General features: G+C 38.3%; 1 protein-coding gene across 1 annotated transcript in view; it reads left to right on the top strand.

Annotated features, from left to right (window-relative positions):
- The window catches only part of STK17A (serine/threonine kinase 17a), a 41808-nt gene extending 15146 nt beyond the window's left edge, over positions 1-26662 (top strand). The window contains exons 3-7 of the mRNA XM_090050041.1: positions 12044-12188; positions 19340-19466; positions 20679-20727; positions 20822-21001; positions 21974-26662. Of these exons, the coding sequence (XP_089906167.1) occupies positions 12044-12188; positions 19340-19466; positions 20679-20727; positions 20822-21001; positions 21974-22307 (835 nt within the window). The 3' untranslated portion in view covers positions 22308-26662. The remainder of the gene's footprint in view (positions 1-12043; positions 12189-19339; positions 19467-20678; positions 20728-20821; positions 21002-21973) is intronic.

The following is a 26662-nucleotide window of genomic DNA, read 5'->3' as shown; positions in this document are numbered from 1 at the left end:
AGGACGTGGAGAAGCTTGAAAAAGTCCAGAGGAGAGCCAGGCGAATGATCAGAGGGTAAGAGAACAGGCTGGACATAAGGAAAAACTTTTACTGTCTGAGCCTCCAAGGCCTGGAACAGACTCCCCCCCCCGCAAGAGGTGGTGCAAGCATGTACTCTGGACACTTTCAAGAAACAGTTGAACACTTATCTTGCTGGGATGCTTTGGCCCTAGCTGACTGCCTGCCCCTTGGGCAAGGGGCTGGACCTGATGATCTCACGAGGTCCCTTCCAGCCCTAATGGCTATGAAATTTATAATGTCTATGAAAATCAAATCCATCCTGCTTCTACATGCTGGAGATGTTAACAGATATTCATATGCCTAGCTTCAGACCCATATGTGAGACCCATCTCTCTTTTAAATGTAGCTCATCTCCTTCTGTCATTGAGAACCCTTCCTACTGTAACAGTAATATAACAGACAGGTTTCCAAAAAGAAGTTGAATGGTACAGGTGTAGATGTCTGTCAGGTAGTGAGTGCTGCATTACATTAGTTTTCAGGCAGTGAAAATTCTGTTATAAGCCCTGATAGTTATGTTATTAAAAATACATTGTTTAGGTGGCCCTAAAGAGTCATGTAAAGTTGTCTTGAATGTGGCTTTCAATTATTTCAAGTGAATCGACAGCAAAGCAAGTTTTGCTGCTAGGTAAAGTAAAAGTTTTGTCAATTTAAGAGGAGATCTTGCCTTCTTGGAAGTGTATCTTTAAGAGTAGGTTTTAAAATTTGACAGTAAATTCCATTTTTAGTTTTCTCTGTATTTGCAAGGACTTTAATAGACATAGAAACAATCCTGTAGAATAACTGCCTTCCTGTATAATTTGTGGAGGGCCGATTCAGACGTTTCTCATTTGAAAACAAGCCATACTGCCATGGAATTAAAGGTTCACTGACCTTCCTGTCTGTAAATATAATCCTGTACAGACAGTGTAAACTGTTTAGTATAGAAAGTGATCTTTTCCTATTCCCGGCAAACATACTTGGATAAATTAAGTTAGCTGCAGTGTAATAGAACAATATTTTTCCAAACCTTGTAAACAGCAAAAAGAAAAGAAGAGCTGTTACATACCTTTAGTGGCATTGCAGGTTAACCTGTCTCTAATAGCGTTACCTTTGATAATTAGTAAACTGTTATGCTCTAGTCACAATTAAGGTTGTGACTGAATATCTTCCATTAACCCAGAAACGGAAGAGACTGGAAATAAACTAATAGGAAGGACCTGAGGATTTTTGCTGTCTTCATGTTTTTACAGGGCTATTAGCACACATGAAAACCACTTTATCTCCATCAATATACAAAAATTAGGTTTCACAGCTTCATCAAACTTGAACTTTAACACAGCGCTTTAAGTGACTTCATGGTTTCTATCAAATATAAAGAGATTAGTATGTGTATTGTACTTTTCATGCGAGGTTATTCTGCTGTGACACAAGTCACTGCTGTGGTTCAGTGCACTACATAATATCAGTTTACCACAATTGTGAAGTGGGTGTGATATGAAGGTGGAAGAGGCCTTCCTTTTTCAAGAACTGAAATACTTTATTTGAATTCTGTATTGCCAGTGAGTATTTATAAGCTCTCAAGTAAGTGAAATTACTGTTTTCCTGCCAAACTCTAAAGTTGGCCTTATTTCTTAAGTTTAAAAAAAATTTCTGCTTCCAGTATTTTCTGTTATTTAACAAATTAGGGGCTACAGTTGTTAAATGATGCTGCTTTTCCCTAGTCCACTACAGTAGGTCTGATCATGGGTCAGGAGAGAGGTTTTTTCCCTAAGAATATAGTCTTTAAAATAGCAGCAGTAGTTCTTTATTACTAGTGTACTGAGATGATACTGGAAACAGGATATACTAAAAAAATTGGTGGTCAATAGGTTTGTTTCCCTGGTGCTTAGAAGACTGCACTTATAATTTTGTGGAGTTTTTGCTGGTCTGGGTCTTGCTTTACATCTGCTTAGGTACCTTTCTGTTAACTGGACTGAAGGAGACTTCTATGATCGCTGTTGCTAATTTTTAAATTTAAAAAAAATATAAGATGACCCCCCAATAATTAGATTGTATATATATAGAATTTATAAATTGGTTTTAATTTTCCAGGTACAGAATTGAATTAATGGAAGTTTGCCTTAAATTTGCCCCCTTCTCACTGCTACAGCAGGGAAAAGAAATATTGGGGGGGGATCAGGTGGCCCCTTTGCTGCAGCAGCTTCTTGCCCCCACAGCTCCTTCCTCCTTCTCCTTCACTGTCAGACCCTGCTCTCTGAATGCTGACCTTGACATAAACTTACTTGTAATGGGCATATAGTACCCATAGACTTAGTTCATCCAGAATTGATGCATTTTACCTTTTTAAACATTGCTCCAAGTTTTAGCACAGATACTTCATACGCTCACTTCTAAGCACCACTTTTGTACCTACTTATATATAATACAAACTATGCATAATAGTCATCCAAAGTGCATGGTTTACTATGTAGTCTATTGGGCTGGGCCCCAGCAGAGTCAACAGCATTTCAATTCGTGATGAGCCAACAGCTCAGCATTCCTCAGTGTGTGTACATGTGTGTACTCCTGATTTCCCTCCCCACCATGTGCTAATTAGCTAGCCCCCCACTCATGACTGCAAATGGGTGTTCTTGTCATGAGTTCTGGGATCTTCCAAAAACTTATATGCAAGTGAGGTGCATGGTAATCTGGTCTGGCTCTATATCATGGAGGGTGGAGCCACGCTAATCGGATGCAGTAAACTGGGGGGCGGGGGGCAACAGTGTGATTCTGGGTGAATTGTTTGGTGCCCCATTTGGTGATGTTTGCAGACATTTAAGGCTGGTGAAGAAACAGGGAAATGGGAAAGAAAGGCATAGCTCAGCTGTGGGAGTGAAGAGGGTGTTGAAATGCATTCTTTGTAGTGGCTCACCATGACTTGAAAAAGAGTTGGTACTGAGGGGGACTGAATGCAGTGGGCCCTACAGTGTATCTTATTCAAACTGGCTCTACTAACCTATTCTTGTGGTAGGTTCCCATTAGCATGTTTGCCCAATATAGGCCATGTGTTTTATAGTAAGGCTCAGTGTTTGCTGGACTTCATCAACTTCATAGCTGGTTTCCATTACTGAGTACAGGCTTCTTTGTCAGCAGCAAAGTGACAAGCAGTGCATTTAATGAGGGTTTTTTGTATGCAGTATAAAATGAGGGTTTTTTTCCCTGTGTTGATTGGAGGAAAAAACCTCATCTTGTATTCAGATAAATACATGTTTGTTTGTTTGTTTGTTTGTTTGTGTTCCTGCCTGATGCTTCATGCTGGAGCATGTTTTAGACTCAAACTCCTAGTTACTTGTCTGTGTGAGCTGCTAAGAGAAGTGGTGGAAAGCGTAAACCCCAGATCATCCTGCACCTTTCCTTTAAGCTACTTCTGAACATTTTTTTTTTACCTATGGTGGGGATAAATAGGATTTCTTTTCTTGTAAGATAACTAGTACTCAAGCATGGGTGTCCAGACCTGCTTTCTGTCAGCAGATACTCTAGATCCAAATAAAGAATAAAGTCAATCCTTTTTATGAAGTGAAATCACGGATTCTTTCCTAGATTCGAGGCTGGTTTGTACCACTTTTTCATTTTGATTCTTCTGAACAGATGGTGTATGTAGATGCCTCCTTTCATATTTCATACTTACGCACAGAAAGGAAAGGGTCAGTGAGAAACTCCCGTCAGATGTGCTTGTCAACAGATTTTTGTGTGGTATGGGATTTTCTATATCTTTCTCATTTGAATTACTTTCGTATTGTGTACATATTTTCATAGAAACTAATTTAGAGCCTTCCTCAGTAGTTAAAATTAATGTTAAGCAGCAAACATTCATGTATATTTAAGTGTGCTGGTATACTGAAGCATTGGTAAAGGCTGGTCCTTCAGCTTTGTCGAGTATCTTGCTTCATAGCAGATGTCTTAATAACAAAGATTTAACCAAACATTATTTAGGGTCCTAAAGATGGAAATTAATTTTTAAAAGCTGGAAAACAGTCTCCTTTTCCTGCTCTAAGCTGTAGAATTTATCCATAGGAACTTCCCAATTTCCTGCTTTCTCTGAGCAATATGGTATTTTGCTAACAGAAAGGGCAGACTGATGGACTGAAGACTCGATTCTGATTTGGAGAATCAGTGATTTGGCCATAGACACAACTTTTTAAATGTTTTTTCTACGTAACTTGAGGTACCAGATACAGTTTGTGGATGCTGTGATGGTGGGACGAATGGAGCATCCCACAGGAGTGTGGAGGGAGGGCCCCGCATGCTGAGCGGTGGACCTAGAAGTGGACCATAAGTAATTCTGGTCCACTTCTGGATCCACTGCCGAGAGTACAGGGGACCCCTCCCCCCCCACGCCCCTCTGGCTCAGTGATTGGCTGCGGGGGGATCTGAGGTGCCTCCCCCAGACAGGAGGCACTAGTTGCCAAGACAGGGAGGCATTGGGGGGGAGGCCCCCAGCATGCTCCCCAGTAGGCCCAGAAGTGCTTCTGGTTCACTTGTGGGTCTGCTGCCGAACATGCTGGGGACCCCCCTGCACTCCTATTGGATGCTCCCATCTGCCCCACCAACTCACCATTCACAAGCTGCCTGCCTGGTACCCCGAGGTGTATAGGTACCTTGAGGTATTAAAAAACATTTAAAGCTGTGTCTATGTCTGAATCATCGAATCGTTCCAAATATCTCTTAATCAATTTGGAGGGTTCTGATTTGATTCGGAGAGATTAAAGGGTCTCCTGATTCGATTTGGATTTGGAGAGTCGGACACCAAATGGGGCCAAATAGAATCAGCAACCAAAGTTTTGCACAGCCCTACTATTCACTTCTCATTTGTACAGTGAGAAATGTCCATTTCCACTTCCTACCTATCTATGCAAGATGTCTTGTAACAAAGAAATAAGTTAGAGCACATGTGGCTGAAACTGGATGTAGCTTTCAAATAAACTCACCCAAAGAACTTTAAAATCATGCATTTGTGATGGAGGCGAGGAAGAACTTCTCCATCATCATAGTGAATTTTGTAATCCCAACTAGGATTGTTTAGAGTAGGAAGCAGTAGTACTGTGCAAAGCTTTGGTTGCTGATTCAATTTGGCGGTGATTCAGCCCAATTCAGCGGCCGAATCTCTGAATCGAAATTGAATCCAGATACCATTTAATCTGTCAGTCAAATTGGAACCCTCCAAACCAATTTGGAGAGATTTGCTGATTCAGACATAGACACTGCTTTGAATGTTTTTTCTACATACCTCAAGGTACCAGGCAGCTCACGAACACTGAGATGGTGGGGCAGACAGAGCATCCCACGGGAGTGTGGGGAGGTCCCCAGCACTCTCAGCGGCGGACCCAAAAGTGGACCAGAAGCACTGTCCACCTCTCAAGGTCATCTGGTTCAGCCTCTTCCTCAAGTTAGGATCATTCCTGATTGAACTCATCTGTTGCATCTAAAGTCATATTGATTACGTCTTTGATTTTGACTTCTTGGTTATAAGGCCTAATTGGTTAGTACTGCTATTTAGGCCTTTTGCTGTTTCATTTATCAGTTATCAGGAGACAGATTTTAAAAGGTCCACATCCCCAAGCCATTCCATCTACGCCTGGTATTCCAGTTTCAATGCCAGTGATCTGTTGCATAGCAAAGTCAATGGTGACACCAAACAACAAAGGGAAGAGAGACACTTTTGTCTAACTTCTGTGGTAACTGTAAACTAGTTAATTCATTCCTGACCCACAGATCACAGCACACTTGTCTTACATTATCCAGATCATCCATGGTCTTTGCTAAGGAATCCAGAACTTTCCAGCATCTGCCACAAACTCTCTATAAATGCAGTCAGAGCTTTTTCTGAAGCCTGTTATCAGCCTCCCTTGGTTATTGTTTCTTGTGTCTACTAGCTTGAAGTTGGTATGGATGGATCTACCTGAGCAACAGCTTCATTATACTGTATTGACATACCCTACGTGGTTTTTATGGAGAATAGGCCCTGGTATTTCAGAAATGACATGGGTTTCCATTTTTATTTCAATTTTTTGGATTACATTCAAGGTGCTTTTTGAACTACTTCCTGCATCATGCACATCTTAAAGTACAAGTTCTTTGTTCTTCCCAGTAGCTGAGACCAGGTGATTGTTTGCATTGATGTTTCCTAGATTTTTACACTTAAGGGCAGGATCTCTTTTCATGGGATTTCCCTGCTCCATTGCACAACCAGGGTGCTTTGAGATTCTTTTGAGGGTGTTTGTTGACTGATGTCACACTACGATTAGCACTGTTATATGTGTAAGCACCTACACAGAATTCTGAAGATAAACGCATAGATTTTAATAGGAATCCTTAGTGTCAAAAACATTTCTGATCTATTGTTGTTTTTCTGGTTTGTTTAAACAGAAGACTTGCTCTGTTATTGTTCCATAGTCAAGAAATGAGTGAAAGTTAAGAGCTGACCCTTTCAAAAGGGTACCTTGTGGTTAATGAGGTTGAGAACCACTGCAATACTTCCAAGTCCTGTGAAGTTCGAACCTTAGGCTTGAGGGTAAACGCAGTCTGTACTGCAGCATAAAAGCTGGGGATGTATCATAGTGTCCTATACTTGTGTAACTTGATTCAAATGCAGAATTGCCCCAGGTAAAAAATGCCATTTCAAATGGACTGAAAATTTGTGTTTTATGTTTTAGCTATTTAAATTACATAGCAATAGTTCTCATAATGATTCTGTTACAAATCAGTTTGTGCTGTCTTTTCCACGAGCACTTCTTGTAGAAGTGGAAAAGGGGTTTGAGAGGGTTATGAAACAGTAATTTTATGAAGGACCTTCTTTCAGCCAGCTACAATTTGAAAGGAAAGGAATTCAGTTGTTAAATATTAAACAGTTGTTCCCTGCACTAAATTAACATATACACAGTTCTTAAACGTTTAGTGTCTTGGTGGACTTAATTGTGATTACACAAACTGTACCTGATTTTACTGTTTAGAAACAATGTTTTATACAGTGTTTGTGTCAGTCCAGCCTTTTTACATGGGGTGGGAAACATTCCTGTCAGTCGAAATAAGTAGTTACCTTGCAGAATTACTACTTTTTGTAGTGTGGATTTAGTCATAGTTAAGAACTGAGTAAGGCATAATTTTGCATTCGTTTGGGGGTTTTTTGTTTTTTTACAAAGTACTTAAAAGCGTTTCTACAAAGCCTCATCTTTAGGAAATGAGAGAAATGTTTCACTCGTGTATTTTAAAAGGGGGAAAAATCATTCTATTTATAGGCAATCTAAAATAGGAAAAAGCTGCCATCTGTGTTCTTGAATGAAGAGACTGAGTGTAGCAAGACATTTACATGTAGTGTTGAGAGAGAAGCAAATGGTATGTTTTTGTAAGTGGTTTTTAGATCATTTAACTTCTGAACTATAAGGATATTACCCAAGAACCATGTGTGGCTTTATTGGATTTTGTGTGGTCTATTTAAATTGTGGAGAAAACAAAGAAAAGGAAACTGTTTTGTTGGAAGTAAAAAAATGATGAATGTTAAAATGAACTTTTTAATGCTTTTCAGATTTATAGAAGTTTCTTGCACGTGTGCAGTTGATATAATTTTGTTACAAATTTAGTTATAAAAATGATGCTATAAACTTGTTTTAACAATGCCCTTTGGTTTCCCTGCAAACAAACTGAGATGGAGTTTAGTTAGGAAATATAAAACAATAGTATGGCTAACAAAGTACTGTTGTGCAGCTGATGTAATATAGTATAAATGGTTTCGTACAGTCTGGGAGTTAGTTCTTACGCTGTGACTGAATTCACTCTTGGCTAGGAAGCTTTTTCCTTAATGACAACAGTATACCTAATCTGCAATAATGACAAAGTTTTGTGATAATTAATTTCTTTTCCAAAAGGTCAGTAATTATTTGATTCACTTGCACATCATAGTCAACATTTGAATTCCCTATAGCAATAACTTTTTGGATACGGCACATTTCTTTGCTCATTAAATAGTACAAAACAAGTTTCTCCTTCATATTTGAAACAACTTTGTGTGTAGGTATCAAAATGAAGCTTTTTAAAAAATTTTGGGGTTAGTTTTATATTTATAGGTCTTGGTCTCGTTTCCTATGCTGGTAGTAGCTCCATTGACTTCAGTGAATGAAGAACCTGGCAAAGTCCCATGTCATCTCTCTCAAACATCAGAGAAATCTAAGACTGTTTGTGTTGTAAAACAGACTGTCTGGATTTCTGATTTAGTGTATTTTTGTTCTTAGCTACTTTAATAGCATAACTTCTTTGAAGTGTTTGGCAGGGTCTGTGCTACATGCTTTGCTGGCAAAACTGTTTCATTTAGTGGGATTCTTAATTGATATGCTCCATTGGCAATAGCTCCTATGGTAGATCCATTTCTACCAGCAAAACTACACTTTTAAACTGGTATCGCTTAGAACATGGAAGAGCTAAAAGAAACCTTAATTGTAATCTTAATTTGGTTGTATCTATACTAGCAATGCTCTCTTGCCTTAATGTACTAGTTGACCTATATCCGTAATACTTTCTCTGTATAAGTGCATGGCCTTGGACCAATTAACATGTCTATTTGTGGAGATCTGCTAATGTTTGATTACAGCAGATATTTATATATGTATATCATATTCTTGCTTTGACTAACTCATACATTCTCTTCTTTCAAAACTGTTTTTCTTGATTATGTCCACTTTCAGAGATGCAGCAAACTAGAAATCAATCCTCCCTCAGTCTTGTACCAAATACAACTGACATTTCTTTGGGCTTAGGACCATGAGCCTTTCTTACTTTATTTTCCAGGAAATTTACTAAAATATTTCCATAATAAATGAGCTTTTGGAATTCGTATAGTTTTTCAACCTTCCGTTTTGAACTTGGAATCCTTTGGGGTTTTGTTGTTGGTTTTTTTTGTTTTGGGTTTTTCTTGGGGAGAGAGGTTAGTTGGTTTGTTGGGGGGGGGGGTTGGCTGTAGAATACTTTATTCCATCAGATATTTCTGTCAGTAGCAAAATATCTCCTGGAAGTCCAGTCATAATGGAAAATATAAAGGAGTTTTGCTGCTTGCCTAATGGGAGTCTTGTGGCATTCCGATATACAAAGTCCTGAAAATTGAATAAATCCCTAACTCACACTTAGGCAAGTGTCAGATAATTGTACAGTAGTAGCAAGATTATAGCTCCTCACTTTATCTTTCTGCTGAAGCAGCTGACAGTAGTGAAAGCTTTTTAATTGCCTTTAGTACCTGATTTCTCTTCAACTCCAGTATCTGAGAGAGAATTTTCGGTCCTTCACAGAGATGTTATATTTTAAGGACCCATTGTAGAGAAGCAGATATAAAAGCACTGTATCAATGTATCATTTTATAATTTTCTTCATAGATGTGCTTTTTGCTCGGCTCTCCCAGATGCATATACTCTCAAGACTCTTTTAGGAAATGCCTTTGATTTTCTCAGTCCTTTCTGTGTACAGTCCTAATCTAATCCTATTAGAATTCTATTTTGGAAGGAAGTTTGGACCAGGCCCTTATTCTTTTACAAAACCAAAGTGGAGGCAAATATATGAAGACTAATTTGTTGAAGATGCCAATAGAGGGAAAGGCACTAGTGGTACCCTTCTAAAGGGTTCTGAGGACTGAATTTTCTGAATATCCAGATTTTGAAGGCACCAAGAACATAAGTTACTAAAAGCTAGAATTTCTCATCTAAAATTACTAGACCTTAAGATCTTCCTTTTTAGAAATAGTGACATACCTGAAGCAAGAGCTGTTACATTAATTATTCTGCATTTTAGTGCATGTGGTTTTTTTCTTAGGGGAATACTTCTTTGATAAAGGTGATTGTTTAACTTTTTTAATGCTAATGAAGTGAGGGCCTCCATAATGTGTTTAGCAAATCTTATTTCGTTGAATATAAAAATGGCCATCCATCTACTATGATAGCCTTTCACATGACTTTACTTTTTTTTACAATATATCAGATAATGCCAGGAAATAATATGCTATTAAACATAAACTATGTTAAACTGGTAAACTCAAGGACTCCGAGGTTTGGAAATACAAGCAACCCTTGTTCTGTCATAACTTAGTCCCCTTATGTAGAGGAATTTTAACATGGTCTTTAATTATGTGGGCCTTTTTTTTTTCCTTCCCAGATGACCTGTCTTGTCTCATAGAACAGTGCTCAGTTCAACTTCCTGGGTCCAAGTCCCAATCTCTACCCCAAGCTCCATTTCCCAATTTATTCATCTGGCTGCCACTTTCACTAAGCCCTAGTTGAGCTTCTGTCCCCTTTGCATTTAGATCAGGTAGCTTCCTCCTTTGTGTGCCTCTAAACCAACAGGAGAGTCATTGATAGTATGGGGGAAAGGCATTCTCTCCATTCCAGTGCTTGGCCACAACTCAGCCAAACGCTACAGGTAAAGTTTAGCTTTGCTTATGTGGTCATGGGCTGGAACGTGCTTGGTTGCTTTTTGGGTATGGAGCCTATGTAATCTGGTCAGCATTAGGGACTGCAATCCTCCAGCATACATTAATGAAGATGAAATATGTAGGTGTTTTAGTTGTTAAACTCTACCAAGAATGTGCATACTATTTGGGAGGTGTGAGGAAGTTATTGGCCAAATTTGGGTAGGTTTACAAGGGGGAAAGCTTATGTCCCTGATGCTAATGCTATTCCTGCTTGATATTATATCCCCAGTAACAAATACACCAGTGTTAAACTTACTTGTTTCCAAAAGAAGTTGCCATCAATTAAAAAAATTGAGTACCTGTTTTTGTATTGTTTTGCTTATTGTTTCAAAGAATAAGTACATATTAAAAAAGCTAAACAGACACCTGAACTATTTTGGCTGACTTTATGTAAAAATTTTGACGTGGCACAAACGCATAGCATGGAAAACTTCAGCTTGAATGCATAGTTTGCCATCAAACAGCTGAAAACAGTGTCTTATTATGGCATCTGTTAAGCAACCTTAATAACAGATGGCACCACTAGAACACCTACAATACCAGGAATGCATAAACAGGACAAAAATGCAGTTTCAAGAATGTTTCATGTAAATTGAGGTTGAACTGGATTTATTTAAACCCGTCATCCGCTAGTCTGATGCTCACATACAGAGCTCTACAGTAGTTCTGTGCAAGTCCTGGCATAGAATTAAACATTTTAAAAAAAACTTTATTTGGTTTTGGTTTGTTAATCCACGATATTGTAAAAGTTAATGATTTTAGGAGACCCACTGTGATGATTTTAGTTTACGGTTCAGTAACCCAATCCATTGTATGAACTGCTTTAGTCTATGTTGTAGATTCAGCTGCATACTTCTTAATCTTTAAAAAAAATACAGTAAAGAAAACAATGTTTTTAAAAATGTCAGGTGGGATGTAATATTACATCCTTGGAAGTTTTAAATAAGAAGTTAGTCCAAAAAAACAAAACAAACCAACTGATTGGGAAGGTTTAGAGATGGATGCTTCTGCCTTGAGTGAGGGGGTTCAACTGAAGTCCCTTTCAGCCCTATTTTTTAGTGATTCTAATTACTTGCCATATTTGGGAATTGAAATTACTTCTTTATTTATTCATAGTAATAGTTTAGGAATAAGGATGTTTCAGGGAACAATATAAAAAAGCAGTCTAAATATAACACTTCTCTTTTGTAATTGTAGCTTCGTAAGTGTAGTTGGGATTTATAAACACTTAGTATTTTTACTGATGACAAGTTCATGAATTCAAGTTTTCATAATTCTCAAACTTCTTTTTCTTTGCCCTTGGATACTAAGATGTATCAGCAAGCATGAAGTAATAGAGGTTACTAATATTGAAAGAACTTCGTATTTTTCTTGCTTTTTTTTGTTTGTTTTGCAAAACAGAATTTTGTGTACTTGATGGATTTAGTCATTAATTCTCAAATTAACTATTAGCACAATAAGAATAACATGAGTTTGGTACTATGTATATTTTATATTCTGCAAATAACTTTGTTCCACAGTGCTGCTGGTGGTGAAATATTTGACCAGTGTGTAGCTGAAAGAGAAGAAGCTTTCAAAGAAAAAGATGTGAAACGGCTCATGAGGCAGATTTTAGAAGGAGTTTCATTTTTACACAGAAATAACGTGGTTCATCTTGACCTCAAGGTAAGATATCATTGTTTTTTTGTGGTGGTTAGTAATGAGCCAACTAATCCACAATATAACATAATACTAATGATAATTTATAAATACAATGTACATCCAAAACTCCAGGAACCTCATTCACCTTTCAGGGTGCGGACAGAAGAGCAGCTCCCGGGTCTAATTCAGGGAGATTCATAGAAAGTGCCATGATTTAGACCAGACCTCCCAACTCAATAGACCTGTGGTTCTCAACCTGTTTGCCATAGTGGCCCACATTGGTAGTTCTCGATGTGTTATGTGCGCCACAGTCATACAGCTTGCTTCCTGTGTATCCGTGTGGGAGGGAGGAAGGAGAACGCAGTGAAGGGAGATGTGTTCTGGTGTTCTCTCAGCCCTGCTGGAGTGGGGGAGGCGGGTGAATTGGAGCCCCTCATGTCAGTGGGGATCCAGTTCACATGCCCGCCAACTCCAGCAGGGCTGAGAACTCCAGAATAGACCTCCCTGCCTTGCCTTTTCCCCCCTCCCATCCAGTGACAGGAGCTGGGCCTGGGTTGTGCTGCAGCCAGACCAGATAGAAATTAATGAAGGTGCTCTTTTTTAGAGCATCTTGATTTGAACCTTTATATAATGAGGGTTAATTTGTCACATGATTGGAGTGCTCTGCAGCCATGCTTTTCTGTTTGAGCACGGCTTTAGAGCTTTTTCAAGGGGCTGATCACACAACAAATGCATGTTCAACAGGTATTAGAAATGTCAGCCTTGCATTTCTTTTCCAGAAAGTTATAAGCATTATAAAAAGATGTATTTTATGTTGGTTAATATCATTAAGTTTCACTTGCAGCCTGCTATCATTATAAACAAGACTAGGTTTTATGCAAAGGATTCCTGTGGTAAAGTAGAATGCAAGTATCTTATGGGCTAACAACACTCTTCTTAAGAGTGTCTTGGCTGAGAATTTGATTTGTGAAGTTTGGAAAAATTAAAGGATACTGTAACCAGTCAGTAAAAAAAATGACCGATTCACTATTAAGCTGATACAGGATTCTGGAACAGCTGTATTTAAATACAACAGGCTGATACAACTCTTCAATATTTGAAAGATACTATAGTAGAAGACAAATTAGGAATAAATGACAAATGTTCAGTTAGGAAAAAGTTCTAACATAGGGTAAATTCTTGAAAACGTGCCGCAGGTACTAGGATTGCGTGAAGCTTTGGTTGCTGATTCGAGTCAGCAGCCGAATCTCCAAATCCGAATCAAATCGGGAGACCCTTTAATCTCTCCAAATTGAACCGGGACTGTTTGAATCAATTCGGAGAGATTTGATGATTCAGACACAACTTTTAAATGTGTTTTCTACATACCTCAAGGTACGTAGCAGCTTGTTAACACTGAGATGGTGGGAGTGGATGGAGTATCCCACAGGAGCGTGGGAGGGTCCCCAGCGCACTCGGCAATGGACCCAGAAGTGGGCCAGAAGCACTTCCAGTCCACCCCCGTTCCGCCGTGGACCACGTGCCCCTGACTAAGCAACTAGTGCCTCCTGGATCTGGGTGGGAACTAGTGCCTCCAGGATCCCTCCCACAGCCGATTGCCGAGCCAGGGGGGCGCGGGAGGGATCCCTGGTGCAGTTGGCAGTGGACCCAGAAGTGGAGCAGAAGTAGTTCTGGTCCACTTCCGGGTCTGCTGCTGAGCACGTGGGGAGGCCCTCCTGTGGGACTGTCCATCCACCCCACCACCATCTCAGCGTTCATGAGCCGCTTCTGGTATCTTGAGGTATATAGAAAAAGCATTTAAAGGTGTGTCTATGGCCGAACTGCCGATTCTCTGAATCGGCATCGAATCTTCAGATTCCGATTCAGTGGAATTGAATCAGGACAGTGATCTGGATCAACTAATCAAATTGCTGACCCCCAATTTGGGCCAAATCCGAATTGAATATGGCCTGTTTCGCACACCTCTAACAAATACTTCGCTATGGAGAGGTATAAGTAGGGGGCATTAAGCAGTACATTTGGCGGTTTCAAACTTTAACTGTAATTCTGCATCCTTACTGGTGAAAGTTTCGTATGGCTTAGTTTTCTATCCCTTTAGTCGGTTTCAGTTTCTGCTTATTATTTCATCTCTTGTTGTATTTGTTATTTTCTATTTTATTTTGTTTTTACTGTGATTCATTAACTCCTAATTACTGTAATCCCCAACATAGAATTTCGTCCTCTATCCCAAACACCTTTTATTAAGCAGCTGACCGATAGAAATCCCTAAAGAAGCAGTTTGCTTTCATATCTGTCTTTTTCTTAGAATTTTATAAGATCAAGGACTGATTGAGGAAGGGATGGGGGAGCTGTATGTTTACACAAAATCATAAAGCTCTCCTTTAAAATGTGGTCATATCATAATATGACAAATTATTTAATACTAAGCTTTCTTTTTAGTGATCAGTATACATAGTAGTTACACATTAGTAACCAACTAGTTTAATATGATGTCAGTTGGAGGTGTGTATTCCTAGATGCATGTGTTCAAACATGTTATATTTCCGGTTGGCATTTTAAACAACATTTCACAAGACATAATAGCTTTGTATATGATGACTATAACTTACATACTCTGTGGTTTACTATAAAAGCACAAATTGTTTTTGTTTGTAAATTAGTAATACTTGAACGATAGATTTGTCTGTGCACAGTACTTGAGTGCTAAGGTTTGGATACTAACCTACACTAAAATTTCCATAGTACTGTATATTTTGCGAAAATAATCTTGCTGATATGAGAGGTTACTGCAATCTGTTACATTTTTACAAATTTTTACCTCCCCCCATGTCCAATTTCCTAATATAAATGGACTTTTTTTTTTTTAGCTTGGCTCTTAACCTAAAAAGACAATATTCTAGTTGCTGAAGATCCTTAGAGGATTTTCCTATCTAAAAGAAGATGAATACTGATTATCTCATCTGGATCTTAGTAAGGCACAAAAGGTGTTGCTTGTAAGCAGAGTGCCTCATTACCATTACTGAAGTTTTAATGAAGCTAAGCTAAAATGTTTTGCTTGCTCTCTAACATTAGTTTTACATTTGGACCTCTGAGGGCTTCCTGCCTTTGGTCTGGAGCAGACAAAGACATCTAGGAAGATTTATATTTAGCTTTTTGTGGTGTTTGATACCTCTGCATTAGGTCAGACTGTGTCAAAAGAATTGAATCAAAACAGTTGCCTGAATGTTACCGTTATTGCTGCTACTTTGGTTTGTCTTTTAAGAATTAGATTAAGGTCTATTCAACCAGAGCCATGGCAATGACAGCCAGCCTCATTTAGATCATATCTGTCCCATGATAGTTACAAGATTTCCCCTGTGAGACTAAACACTATCTCATTTTATTCTGTAGGAAATTCTAATGCTGACTTGATTTACCAGGGTTGCCACCTGTCCCTCTCCCCCAGAAGGGCCTGTTTCTTTTTCTTTGGTGCTCGTCACATCCTGATTTCACCAGATGTTTTTTGACCTTTTTAAATGGCAAAATGCAGTGAATCAGAATGCATTGACTTGGAATGGGAGTAAATCCATTCTAAACATATGAATACAACCTTAAATCTACTTCTTTGGTTTTAGTTTGGAATTTACGCACAGATGTATGAGACCCCTTAAACCTCTGTCCCTTTATTTTTGGGTAAACACCTTAGAGGTTTCCTTGCTTTTTTTTCCCCCTGCTGACTGTCTTCATATTTTATTAATGGATGTCTGGTAAAATTTGAGGCAAGCATGCATGATGAACTATGAGGTTGGAAACAGAGGAGAAGCAAATGGAGAAAGGAAGGAAAATATAGAGGAGTTGGAAGAGAACCTAATGTGTGCAAGAGCAAAATAAGTGACTGTAGAAAGAAATAAAAGTGAATTGCTGGAGAATACAGCAGCATCCAGAAAAAGAAAGTGGCATAAAGCTAGGAAGAAAAAATAAAAGAATAAAATACTTGTCTGAGTACAACCATTGTCACCTATTCACTAGCTCCTTCAATCAGCACTTCAGCAACATGTCGTATACTGTGTTCTCCAAAATAATTAACAAAATCTCTGGTTTCTTCAAATTGTTTCTTTGAATACAATTTTACTAGAGCTATAGAAAACTGCCTAATGCGGTGAGTAGGCAGGTTGCTGTTTGAAAAGAATCCGTTGGTTTCTTGGAATTGAGATAAAAGCTATGTTAAACTGTAGTTAAGGTTGCATGTGTATCTATTACATCAAGGTTAAAGCATTGTAGAGATATACTTACCCCATAGAACAAGCATTAGAAACCCAAGAACGAAAGTTAAGATTAACGTGTTTGATTTGTGTGTCCCATGAAGAAATCAAAATCAAATCAGTTTCATCTGGGACTCCAGGCATCTGTGCACTAGTGGTTATAATTCAGTTATGGTGAATTACTCCAGGCAGTTAGGTTATATAGGCGCTATAACTGTGTTTTGTTTGTGTTTCACCGGATGACTGTGCTATCCTTGTAACATTTGGGTGACTGATGCTCCTCTGCCTTAACTACATTTCAGTATATAAGATTCTGCTTTAGCTGCTTTTTCCCACTGAAGCAACACAATGTGACTGCAGCCTTTTGAACAGTTTCTTCTTGATGCCACAGTCCCCTCTGTGCTCCCAGTTCTGTGCTGTCAGGATTCACCTATCTTCCCTGGAGGGATTTGACTTCACTCCCATTAGAAATAATGGAAGGCGATGGCCATTTTGAAACAAAAGGACCTTTCTATTGCACGCTTAGCTTTTTTTCTTGTTGAGACCAAGAAAAGCTGTTTTGAAAGAGGACAGTTCTTCGTGGGGTTTCATGTAGAAGAAATATTGCTTTTAATGAAATAACGTTGGGATATAAGCAACAATAGCAAGTGAATGACTGTTAGTACTTAATCCTCAAATATGGCCAACACACAAGACTTGAGAACTCTCCAACAAAGAAAGTTTGAAGAATGTGTCTCATTTCTCTAAAATCAGTTGGGGTAGTATGATTCAAGAACTAAGTTTATTAAAGGCTTAGTTTCATTTTTGCCTCAAACTAAATTTAATTTTGTTGTAATGCCTCAGAAAAATGTGCAAAAATCTAGAACTCTTGGTTCAGAGATGATACTTTTTATTAAACCACCTAAGAAATTGCAAAAAAACCCCTTTTCTACAAGCTGTCAGGCTCTCTTGCCCTCAGGCTCAGGGAAAATTAAAGAAGGTAAAAAGTAGTCATAAAAATGTTCAGACTTAAGCGCTTTAGGGTCGTTGGTTGTAGCCAAGTTGGCCTAAGGACGTAGGCAGACAGGGTTCTTTGGGTAGATGTGATATCTTTTATTAGAACAACTAAATAGTTGAAAAATTATTCTTTGTAAGCTTTTGGGCACAAACACCCCTTTTCAGGCATAGAGAAAGTCTGCTGGTGTTTTGTGTGCATTCCTGGGGAGAATAGAAGGCAAAATGCAGGTCTGTGAAAATGCAAATGTGTGGCAGTGAGGTTCAAGGGAACAGGAGACAATAGGTGTGAAAAGATAATTGGAGGGGATGAGGGACGGAAAGGACAAGAAGATGATAAAATGTAGTTGGTAAAATGCAGACCGGTTATCTGGGGTTATCAGATGGCAGGCAGGTTATAATGTGCCATAAATCCAATGTCTATATTTAGTTCATGATTCTTTTGTATCCAGTAGATTACACTTAAGTGGTGTAACTTTGGGGAGTGCACATTGTTTTTCCTGCGTAAGTGAATCACTGCTACTTAAGCACCATGAGCAAAAGAGACTTGGGGATCACAATTGACTACAAGATGAATATGAGCTGGCAATGTGATACCACAGCTGGCAAAGCAAACAAAACTTTGGCTTGCATCTACCGATGCATCTTGAGCAAGACCCAAGATGTCATCCTCCCAATGTGCTTGGCCTTGGTGAGGCCACAGCTGGAGTACTGCATCCAGTTTTGGCCTTCACAGTTTAGGAAGGACATGGAAAAACTTGAAAGTCCAGAAGAGAGCCACACACATGATCAGAGGGCAGGAGAATAGGCCTTATGGAGACAGGCTGTGAACTATGGGACTCTTCAGCCTGGAGAAGCGCAGGGTCAGGGGTGACTTGTTGGCAGTCTATAAGTACATAAGGGGGTGTGCATCAGGATCTGGGGGAACGTCTGTTCACCAGAGCACCCCAGGGGATGACAAGGTCCAACAGTCTCAAACTCCTGCAAGACCACCTTAGGCTGGACATAACGAAAAACTTCTTTACTGTCTGAGCCCCCAAGACCTGGAACACACTCCCCACAGGGGTGGTGCAAGCAGCTACTCTGGGCACTTTCAAGAACCATTTGGACACTTACCTTGCTGGGATGCTTTGACCCTAGCTGATTGCCTGCCCCTTGAACAGGGGGCTGGACCTGATGATCTGACGAGGTCCCTTCCAGCCCTAATGTCTATGAAAGCTATTGTCTTTGATACATACATGGGCTGGTTTTCCTGGTGCCAGTGTCTTATGCCAGTGCTACGTGGTAAATATAATTTGGGAAATGGTCCACAGGAATTCCAGGTATTTCAGAACAAATTCATCCCTCTTCAGATGTTGGCATTTAGTTTATTTACTGGTTCTTAATGAGGATTCATTTTAGGTGCCTACATTTTTAGTTGAAATGTTTACATTCTAATAACATTTTAAGTACATAACTAAAAACACTTTTTAAGTAATAATTATTGTTCAAACAAAATTAAGGTCACTTGTCTGTTGTCCCTGTTTTTCTTTACAGACGCAGCAAAAATATGCTTAAAGACTTTAAAGATGTTGAAAATTGTGACAATTTACAAATAAACTGAGTTAGCAAAAGACACAAGCTGGCATGTGTGGGACAAACATGCTGATAGGTTCTACACATACCAATGGTGTTAACCTCTAGGGAGTTTTGGTGCGTCTTTTGTGCCATTCTCAGATTAGAACAAATCTGATTTCTCAGTTTTATAGCTATGTCTGACTGTTGAATGCTGCTTTTAATATAAATACCTGTTCACAGTTATCTTCAGTAAAATGCATTTTTATGTAATAGAGAATATACCCTCTTTATGTTTAAAATAGCACTGTATCTTTACAGCATGAAATAATTGCATATGGGTTTGAGTGCTTCTGGCATCTGTTAATTATTTGGTATATTTTTCAGCCCCAAAATATTCTGCTAACTAGTAAATCTCCTTTGGGCGACATTAAGATCGTTGATTTTGGCCTTTCCAGAATAATGAAGAGTAGTGAAGAACTAAGAGAAATTATGGGAACTCCTGAGTATGTGGGTAAGTAATTAATTAATAGAGGAGCCATTAATTTGGTCTATGGAAAGAAAGTATTTTTTTAATATGTGGGAGAACTTAAATTTGCTTTGTTTGCACTCCATGTGTTAAGCTGATATCTTCAGCTTTCTGTAGCATTGCAGAAATGGATATGACATTTATGTGGAACTAATATCCTACTTTAGCCTTCAGGAAAAAAATGTTCTTCTGTCACTCTTGATAGTGAGACCCTTTATAGGTAAGTTAGCTAATCAGTGTGCTGTTAACTGAACCTGGGCCCACCTAGTGGGAACCACAGTACAGATTTTCATAGGTTGTCCACCTCACCAGAGGTATGAGTGCTTGCCAAATTCTGACACGATAGAAGATAACTTTATGAAGTCTCCCTTTCACAGAAAAGTAACTGGCAGTGAATGTTTGTTTTCCAAAAGATGGAGAAAGAGTACTCTAGCTCACCTACTTTTTTTATATATTTTTTTTTTCTTATCTCACCTATTTTTTTCTTAAATTGGTTTATTTAGACATGTGCTATGTAGTATACTAGTCATACTGCTTTTACATATAGAAAAATGTAAAGAGACAAATGAATGATTCAATAAGCAATTCTTCAGCATATTGAATCATATTAGTTGCCAGCAGAAAATTAGGCACTAGGCACAGAGCTCGGGGAGGGGGGGGAGAAGCTACATATGAACATAATGCAGAATATAAATATACAGACATTAATAGGAGGTCCTGAAAGAAGTTATCCAGCAGAGGTGACGTACAACAGCTAGTATTGTTTTGAGTTTTGAAGATTGTAAAGAACTTGCGTAGAAGTTTTTCTATATAAAGGAAAGTTGAACAGACTTCTAAAGTCAGTAGTAAAAGCCAAATGGAATAAAAACTGAAAAGAGCTATGATTACATTTTCTTTAGGAAATGAATCCAGTGATGGTTGCAAATTTGTGGTTGCTTGTTTTTTGTTTGTGGGTTGGTTTGTTTTGGGATTTTTTTAGATTTTGACTTGCTACAGATTTTTCTTTAAAGCAATTTTGTCATATTCTAGATGATGAACTGCGCCTTGCATTGTTAGGTCTTCTGAAGTGCGTAGTGCTGCATTATTTAATGCTGGCTTATTATGCATGATTTTGCACATAAATGAGTGAATATAAATTTAGTTGCACTGTTTTGAACAAGAAGTATAACCTACTTTCTGCTTTTTTTTCCATAATAGCTCCTGAAATCCTAAGTTATGACCCAATTAGCACAGCAACAGACATGTGGTAAGTGCAACCTTTGATATGTACAGTTTAAAAAAAAATTGAGAGCTGTTAAAAATAATGCTTTTCCTCTGTGTTTTCTGTTCTTTATATCTAGGAGCATTGGAGTACTGGCATATGTTATGTTAACAGGAATATCACCTTTCTTAGGGGATGATAAACAAGAAACATTCTTAAATATATCTCAAATGAATGTAAGTTACTCTGAAGAAGATTTTGAACTCATCTCAGAGTCTGCTGTGGATTTCATCAAAACCCTTCTAGTTAAGAAACCTGAGTAAGTTCGATAAAAAAGTTGTCTTTCAGTGTTCTGGAGACTAGTGGAGTTCTAAATACAACTGCCAGCTATAGGCTTTTTCTGATGTTTTCCTAGAGCAGGGGTAGTAAAATGAGCACACATGGTAGAATTTAACTAATTTGTAATTCATTATGCCCAGTCTTATGTTCTGCATGTACAAAAAGGTAGTCTCCATTTCTCAGCTAAAATAAATGACGTGGCAAGTTTCATGTTGCTCAGACTTCATTTTACAGCTGCACTTCAGTATGATCGATAAATAAAATTGAATGAATTCTGACTAATAAGGCAAACAGTGGTATAGTATCCCACTCCTTTTGCATTTGTTCATTCACTTACTAATATTGCAGAATGACTCAATTTGCAGCAAGTTTCCCAGTCTGCATGTAGTACTGAGGTATTTTACAGTCTTACAGAGCTGACAGTCAATAAAGTATACTTATTTGTGAAGTGAGCAGATTTGACATGGTTGCCATTAGGAAGCAAATAAGAAACCCTACAATACTGCTTCTGTTTTGAAAAGTATCTTTGGAACTTCATTAATGCCTCTCTGGCTCAGCAACTGAAAACATAGTTCCATAGGGAAAAAAACAGCTTCAAGGATTCAAATATTGGGCAGCTTTGTATAAATTAGTATTTTGTATAATTTACCACTACGTGGTAGTTCAGATAGCATGTGTTTTGATACCTAAAGGATCCTTCTGTTTATTTGTTTTATAATACATATATTTTCTTGGTTTGCTATTGGTCCTGGTTTTTCTTTTCAAAAGGGGGGCACTACCACAGTTCTGTTGTTCAATGGTTGAATCAGTCTGTGCTGTTTTTAATGCAACCTCTTACCCTGGGAAGAACTTGTTTAAACTTCCTAGTTCTTATCCAAGGTCTTTTGTTCAGTGTTCACCTTTTGATACTCCTGGCATTGTTGAATAAGCAGCCTACCTTTTTTTTTTGTAGGGAACGGGCAACTGCTGAAGAATGTCTTCAACACCCTTGGCTAGCACAAAGTGATATCCCAGATCCTGCATGTAGTAATAAGAGTATACCAGCTGAGGCAAACACTGCCACCCAGAAAGATGAGGATTCTGCATCTGAAAAGTCTGTAGATGCCAAGAAAACTGAAGAGGAGGAATCGGTAGTGACAGAGGAGCTTATTGTAGTTGCTTCATATACACTGGGACAGTGTAGGCAGTCAGAACAAGAAAAAATAACTGATCAGAAAGCCATTTCCAAACGGTTTAAGTTTGAAGAGCCACTGCTGCAAGAAATACCAGGAGAATTCATTTACTGAACTGTATAGAACTCAGTAGCTATAACTGGAAGGCAACAGTTTCTACAAGAAAAAGGTTTCTGGCCAAATGAATGGCACAGATATGCAACAAACCCTCTAGGTGAAGAGGAAAATGTTGATAAAAGAAAATAGAGAAGAGTGCCACGCTTTTTTTTTTTTTTTTAATTTTATGTAATAATTAAACAGTTTGTTTTAGAGGGTTGACAGGAGTTCACCAGCAATAATGGCTTGCCTTTTTTTTTGTACTTGACACTTTATTCTTTCTTAGGAGTGTCTTCAAATACTACAGAATGCTACTTATCCCCTTGTTCTGCAGAAGCTGAGGAGTATTTTAATGACAACAGGAATTTCTTGATTTAATTTAGTCATTTGATGTAAATATACGAAGTGAGATTCTTTTTTGACACCCTTTAAATAGTTCCACTGACCCCAGTGAAACTTTCTTCTGTGTAACAGTGTCAGAAAAGAATCAGTCCAGCTGACTTGACACCCAGATTTCAACGCCTAACAGTGTGAGCTTTCCTTTGAGTTCGCACCACGTAAAGAATCGCAAGATCATCTGAGCTGAATCCCAGTCTAGATTTAGGTTTAGATTTTGGTAAAGCCCTTGAGGGCATGTATGCCCCACGGGGAACATAAATAAGCTCAGTTCCAAAACAGCAAGGTGCAGTGCTGAACGGTAAGAGATGGTTGCTAATTAGCTGCCCCTGAGGGAGCTGTTCTCCACAGATGTTAATCTTTTTTTCATTTCTCCTTGGTAGATGCCCTGGTAGAATCAAACTCTATATATTTATGTCAAATGTAATGATTGGGGAGAAATGACCCATAGCCTAATTCAGCTTCATTTGAGTTAGTGGAGTTTTTCCACTGACTTCAAAATCAGATTGTTGGTTCTCAGTTTAAATTTAACAACCTGGAACTAGGGATAAGGTTATAATGGGAGAGTGAGGTGCTTTTTGGCAGGGGAGAGATGGATTCCCTAGACTCAGTTGCATGGCCCAGTTCAGTCTACACAGCAGCTGAGGAAGAATGTCCCTTTCTTTTCCAAGGGATAAATGAGGGATTGCTCTTACCAGTTCTTCTCTCAGGGTGACAAGTGTATATAATTGTGACCTTGAGAAGCTGTAAGAGGATTATGCTGGTAAGTGAGGATGCTGTCCTGTTAAGATGCTTTATTGGGACCAGCTGGATAGCAAAATTTGTGACAGATTTTGTGCAAGGAACTCGCATTGGGCTCCTTACATTTCCGACATGTTCCAGTCCCAGTGCAGTTCCAAAATTTCATGTCTACATAACTGAAGTTTAATATTATCTTGTGAACTGTTAACGTTCAGGTATTTGTTCACTTTCCCTGTGCTGTTCAGAAGTCGTCCATGATGATAAATCATATCTAAAGCTTTTTTGTCATGATACAATTAATAGAAACTCTACCTAGTTAGTTTTTTCTTCTTCCATATAACCACAATCTCTCATCTGACAACACAACCCAGAATGTGTTTACCATTTAATTTTTTGGTACTAACAGGCAGAAGTCCCTGATACTGAAGTTGAATCTTGACATCTGTGTATCTTAACAGAAGAGGTAAATTGTAGTTTACTACTAAAAACAAAGGTAGATATGATTTAAGGATATCGGTATGATTGGATTGGTAATATGGTTGTAATGGGAAGAGAAGTAATATTACCTGATTAAATGGAATGAAGAGTATTGTGTCCCAAGAGAGAGGCTGTGTTTTGTTTTTCTTTAATGCCCAAGTGCCAGGATTTGGCTGCCTTTGGTTAAAGATACACTGGGAAGTTTACACTTAAATTTAACCATGTTATATTCTTCACGCTTTACTTTCATCTTTGTTGCATTACATGCTGAATAGTCATTTGATTAGAGCAACGTCTCATTCCAGCAGGACCTTGTACATAATAAAGGTATGATAATTATTTACTCAAAGGTGATTCAAATTGAATAATTCATATTGTAACCCAAGGGTGATTTTCATTTTTTCTGAAGCATTTAAAAGTTGTATGCTTAGGCTGTGCTTAAGTTTACTCCTTCTGCAGACTATATCCTCTCAAACCTATGTTAAGCAGTTTCAAAGCAGTTTCCATGTAAGACTTTGAATAGCCATGATAAACTATTAATAAACCAAGATTATAACAAAGGAAGGTTAGTTGTGTTTCAGTCTGCATACTAGCTTTGTTTTCATGGATTGTGGAAGTGACCAGTAGGAGTCTTTGGGTCTCCCACAGTCCTGATCACTACCCAGTGTTATCAATTCAGTAATATTAGTCCCCTCAATAGTTGGTCCTTTTTGCAGTTTGGTCACTTAACCAGAGCAGCTTCTTTGGTCATGATGTATCAAATTTCTGTTAACGTCAGGCATAATTGAAAATGGTATGCCTGGAGTTTGGGGAGATTTTTTTTTAAATTATTTTTTGGGTAATACAACTATATTTCCTTGCCAAACAACAAACAGCAATAAAAGTAAGAGATTGGAACTTTGTTTATACTCCAAATCTACAAATAGATAATACTGAAAAGAAAACATTTGATGCTTGTCATGTTCACATATCCAAATGCCTGCTAACATTTGGAATTATCAGTTCTGTTATTTCTTCACTCATTTGCAAGTCCCATAAGAAACTCGGTTATGGTGTTTAAGCCTTGACCAACTTGTTAATAGTGGATTTTGAGTAGAACAGATCAAAAATAGATGCTGAACAGCATACAATTTGTGCTATATGTTTTAGTTTGTATAGTATGATAGTGAAACTTTAAAGTGTTTAAACTAAACAAATTATAATGTATTTGTTACAAGGCCAGCTTCCTTTGAATTGGCTGCTTTGAGACTTCCAATGTGCTGCATTTTTGTTAACTTTTTGTGCCTTACAGTGAGTTTGTACAGTATTTTTAAAATCATTTAAGAATTTGTATAAAGTTTATATAAAAGTTTAATAGTTTGTAAGTTATATACAAAGCATGTTAAGTTGGTCTATAATGGAAAAATAAAGTTTCTATTAATGTATTATTGCCAGGCTGTTAGCCAAGTCCCCACACATCTGAAGCATTGATAGTTATTTCCATTCCACTATAAATGTGTACAGCTGTAACTGAGGAATTGCTTTTCTAAGCAGTAAAAAGGTTCTATTGAGTTTATTTGTTACTAATAGTATGCATCTCAGACTTGCTCTGCCAGAGGGCGAATTTGATAGGCTAAGTTTTGAGGAGCTCACTGATTTGTGAGAAGTGGATTATCAAATCACTCCATATTCAGTGAAGTAGTAATATTCAATCTATAAAAGAATGCATTTAAATGGGAAAGTGTTTATACTCTAAAGTGCAGAAAGTAAGGGATTAATTTCTCCATCCCATTCCTGGGAACTGAAATTGCATTCTCCACATCATCTTACAGACCTGAAATCAGCTGTGCTAAGGACTTCAGTAGCTTCCTTGGTCCTCAGTTCATGTGTGTCCTGGTGATGCCTTGTTACATTTTGTAGCGTAGCAACTATTTGGCTGAGTGGATGGATCTGTCAAAAGGTGGAAGGGGGAAAACAAGACCCTAGCTGGGTTATAGAAAGTGTTAGACTATAGTTAACCATATTTAGGTGTTTGGTGTAAGCAGTCTTGTTGCTGTTCTGTCCCACCATAGAATACTGTAGATATTATACAGCAAACAATGAAAGGCAGTGGTGTCATGAACAAACTGCATTTTGACTGGAATAAAATGCTAATACAACTGTTACCTGGTTGAGAACAGACTTCAGGGACCCTGCCATACCTCTGCTTATAGCTGTCAAACAGAAAGTTGCCAGCAATCTTTTTCCTTTATGGCAGTGCAGGATTATTTTCAGTATAGCTGATTTGGCCAGATGTCTCAAATTGCCATCTATCTAAGGATCTCAACACACAATTAATTTTAGCTTTTGGAGTTTGTGAGGGGAGTCCTGTAACCATTTTTATAAATGGGAGAAACTGAGGCACAGCTGTTTAAGTGAATTACCCAGCCTCTCATGAAAACACAGGCAGAGGTGGGATACAGCCCAGACGGCCTTACTCTCTTGATCCTGTGCCTTTTTTTTTTCCCCCCCCACACTATGACTGCTAAAGAGGCTCCTATTGCTGTCCTTGGAAGATGCTTTTCGAGTTTAAAGGGATGCTGTCAACTTAAATTGCACTTCTGTCTCATAACTGTCTCAAAGAACAGACTATTGTAACTGAAATGTGTTTGTTTACTTTGTATACTGACAGGCCTTTCTGTATAGTTTGCTGTATTTGTGTCTTTCACATGTCAACAGAACAAATCATTTTAAATAAAATGTACAAAAAATGGACACTTGTAGGAGAATGCAAAACTGCT

This window comes from Crocodylus siamensis, chromosome 5, assembly GCF_052110815.1.
Source record: "Crocodylus siamensis isolate JL-2025a chromosome 5, ASM5211081v1, whole genome shotgun sequence".
Classification (NCBI taxonomy): Eukaryota; Metazoa; Chordata; order Crocodylia; family Crocodylidae; genus Crocodylus; species Crocodylus siamensis.
Note: the sequence above shows the minus strand (reverse complement) of the source record. Positions and strands in the feature narration are given on the sequence as shown.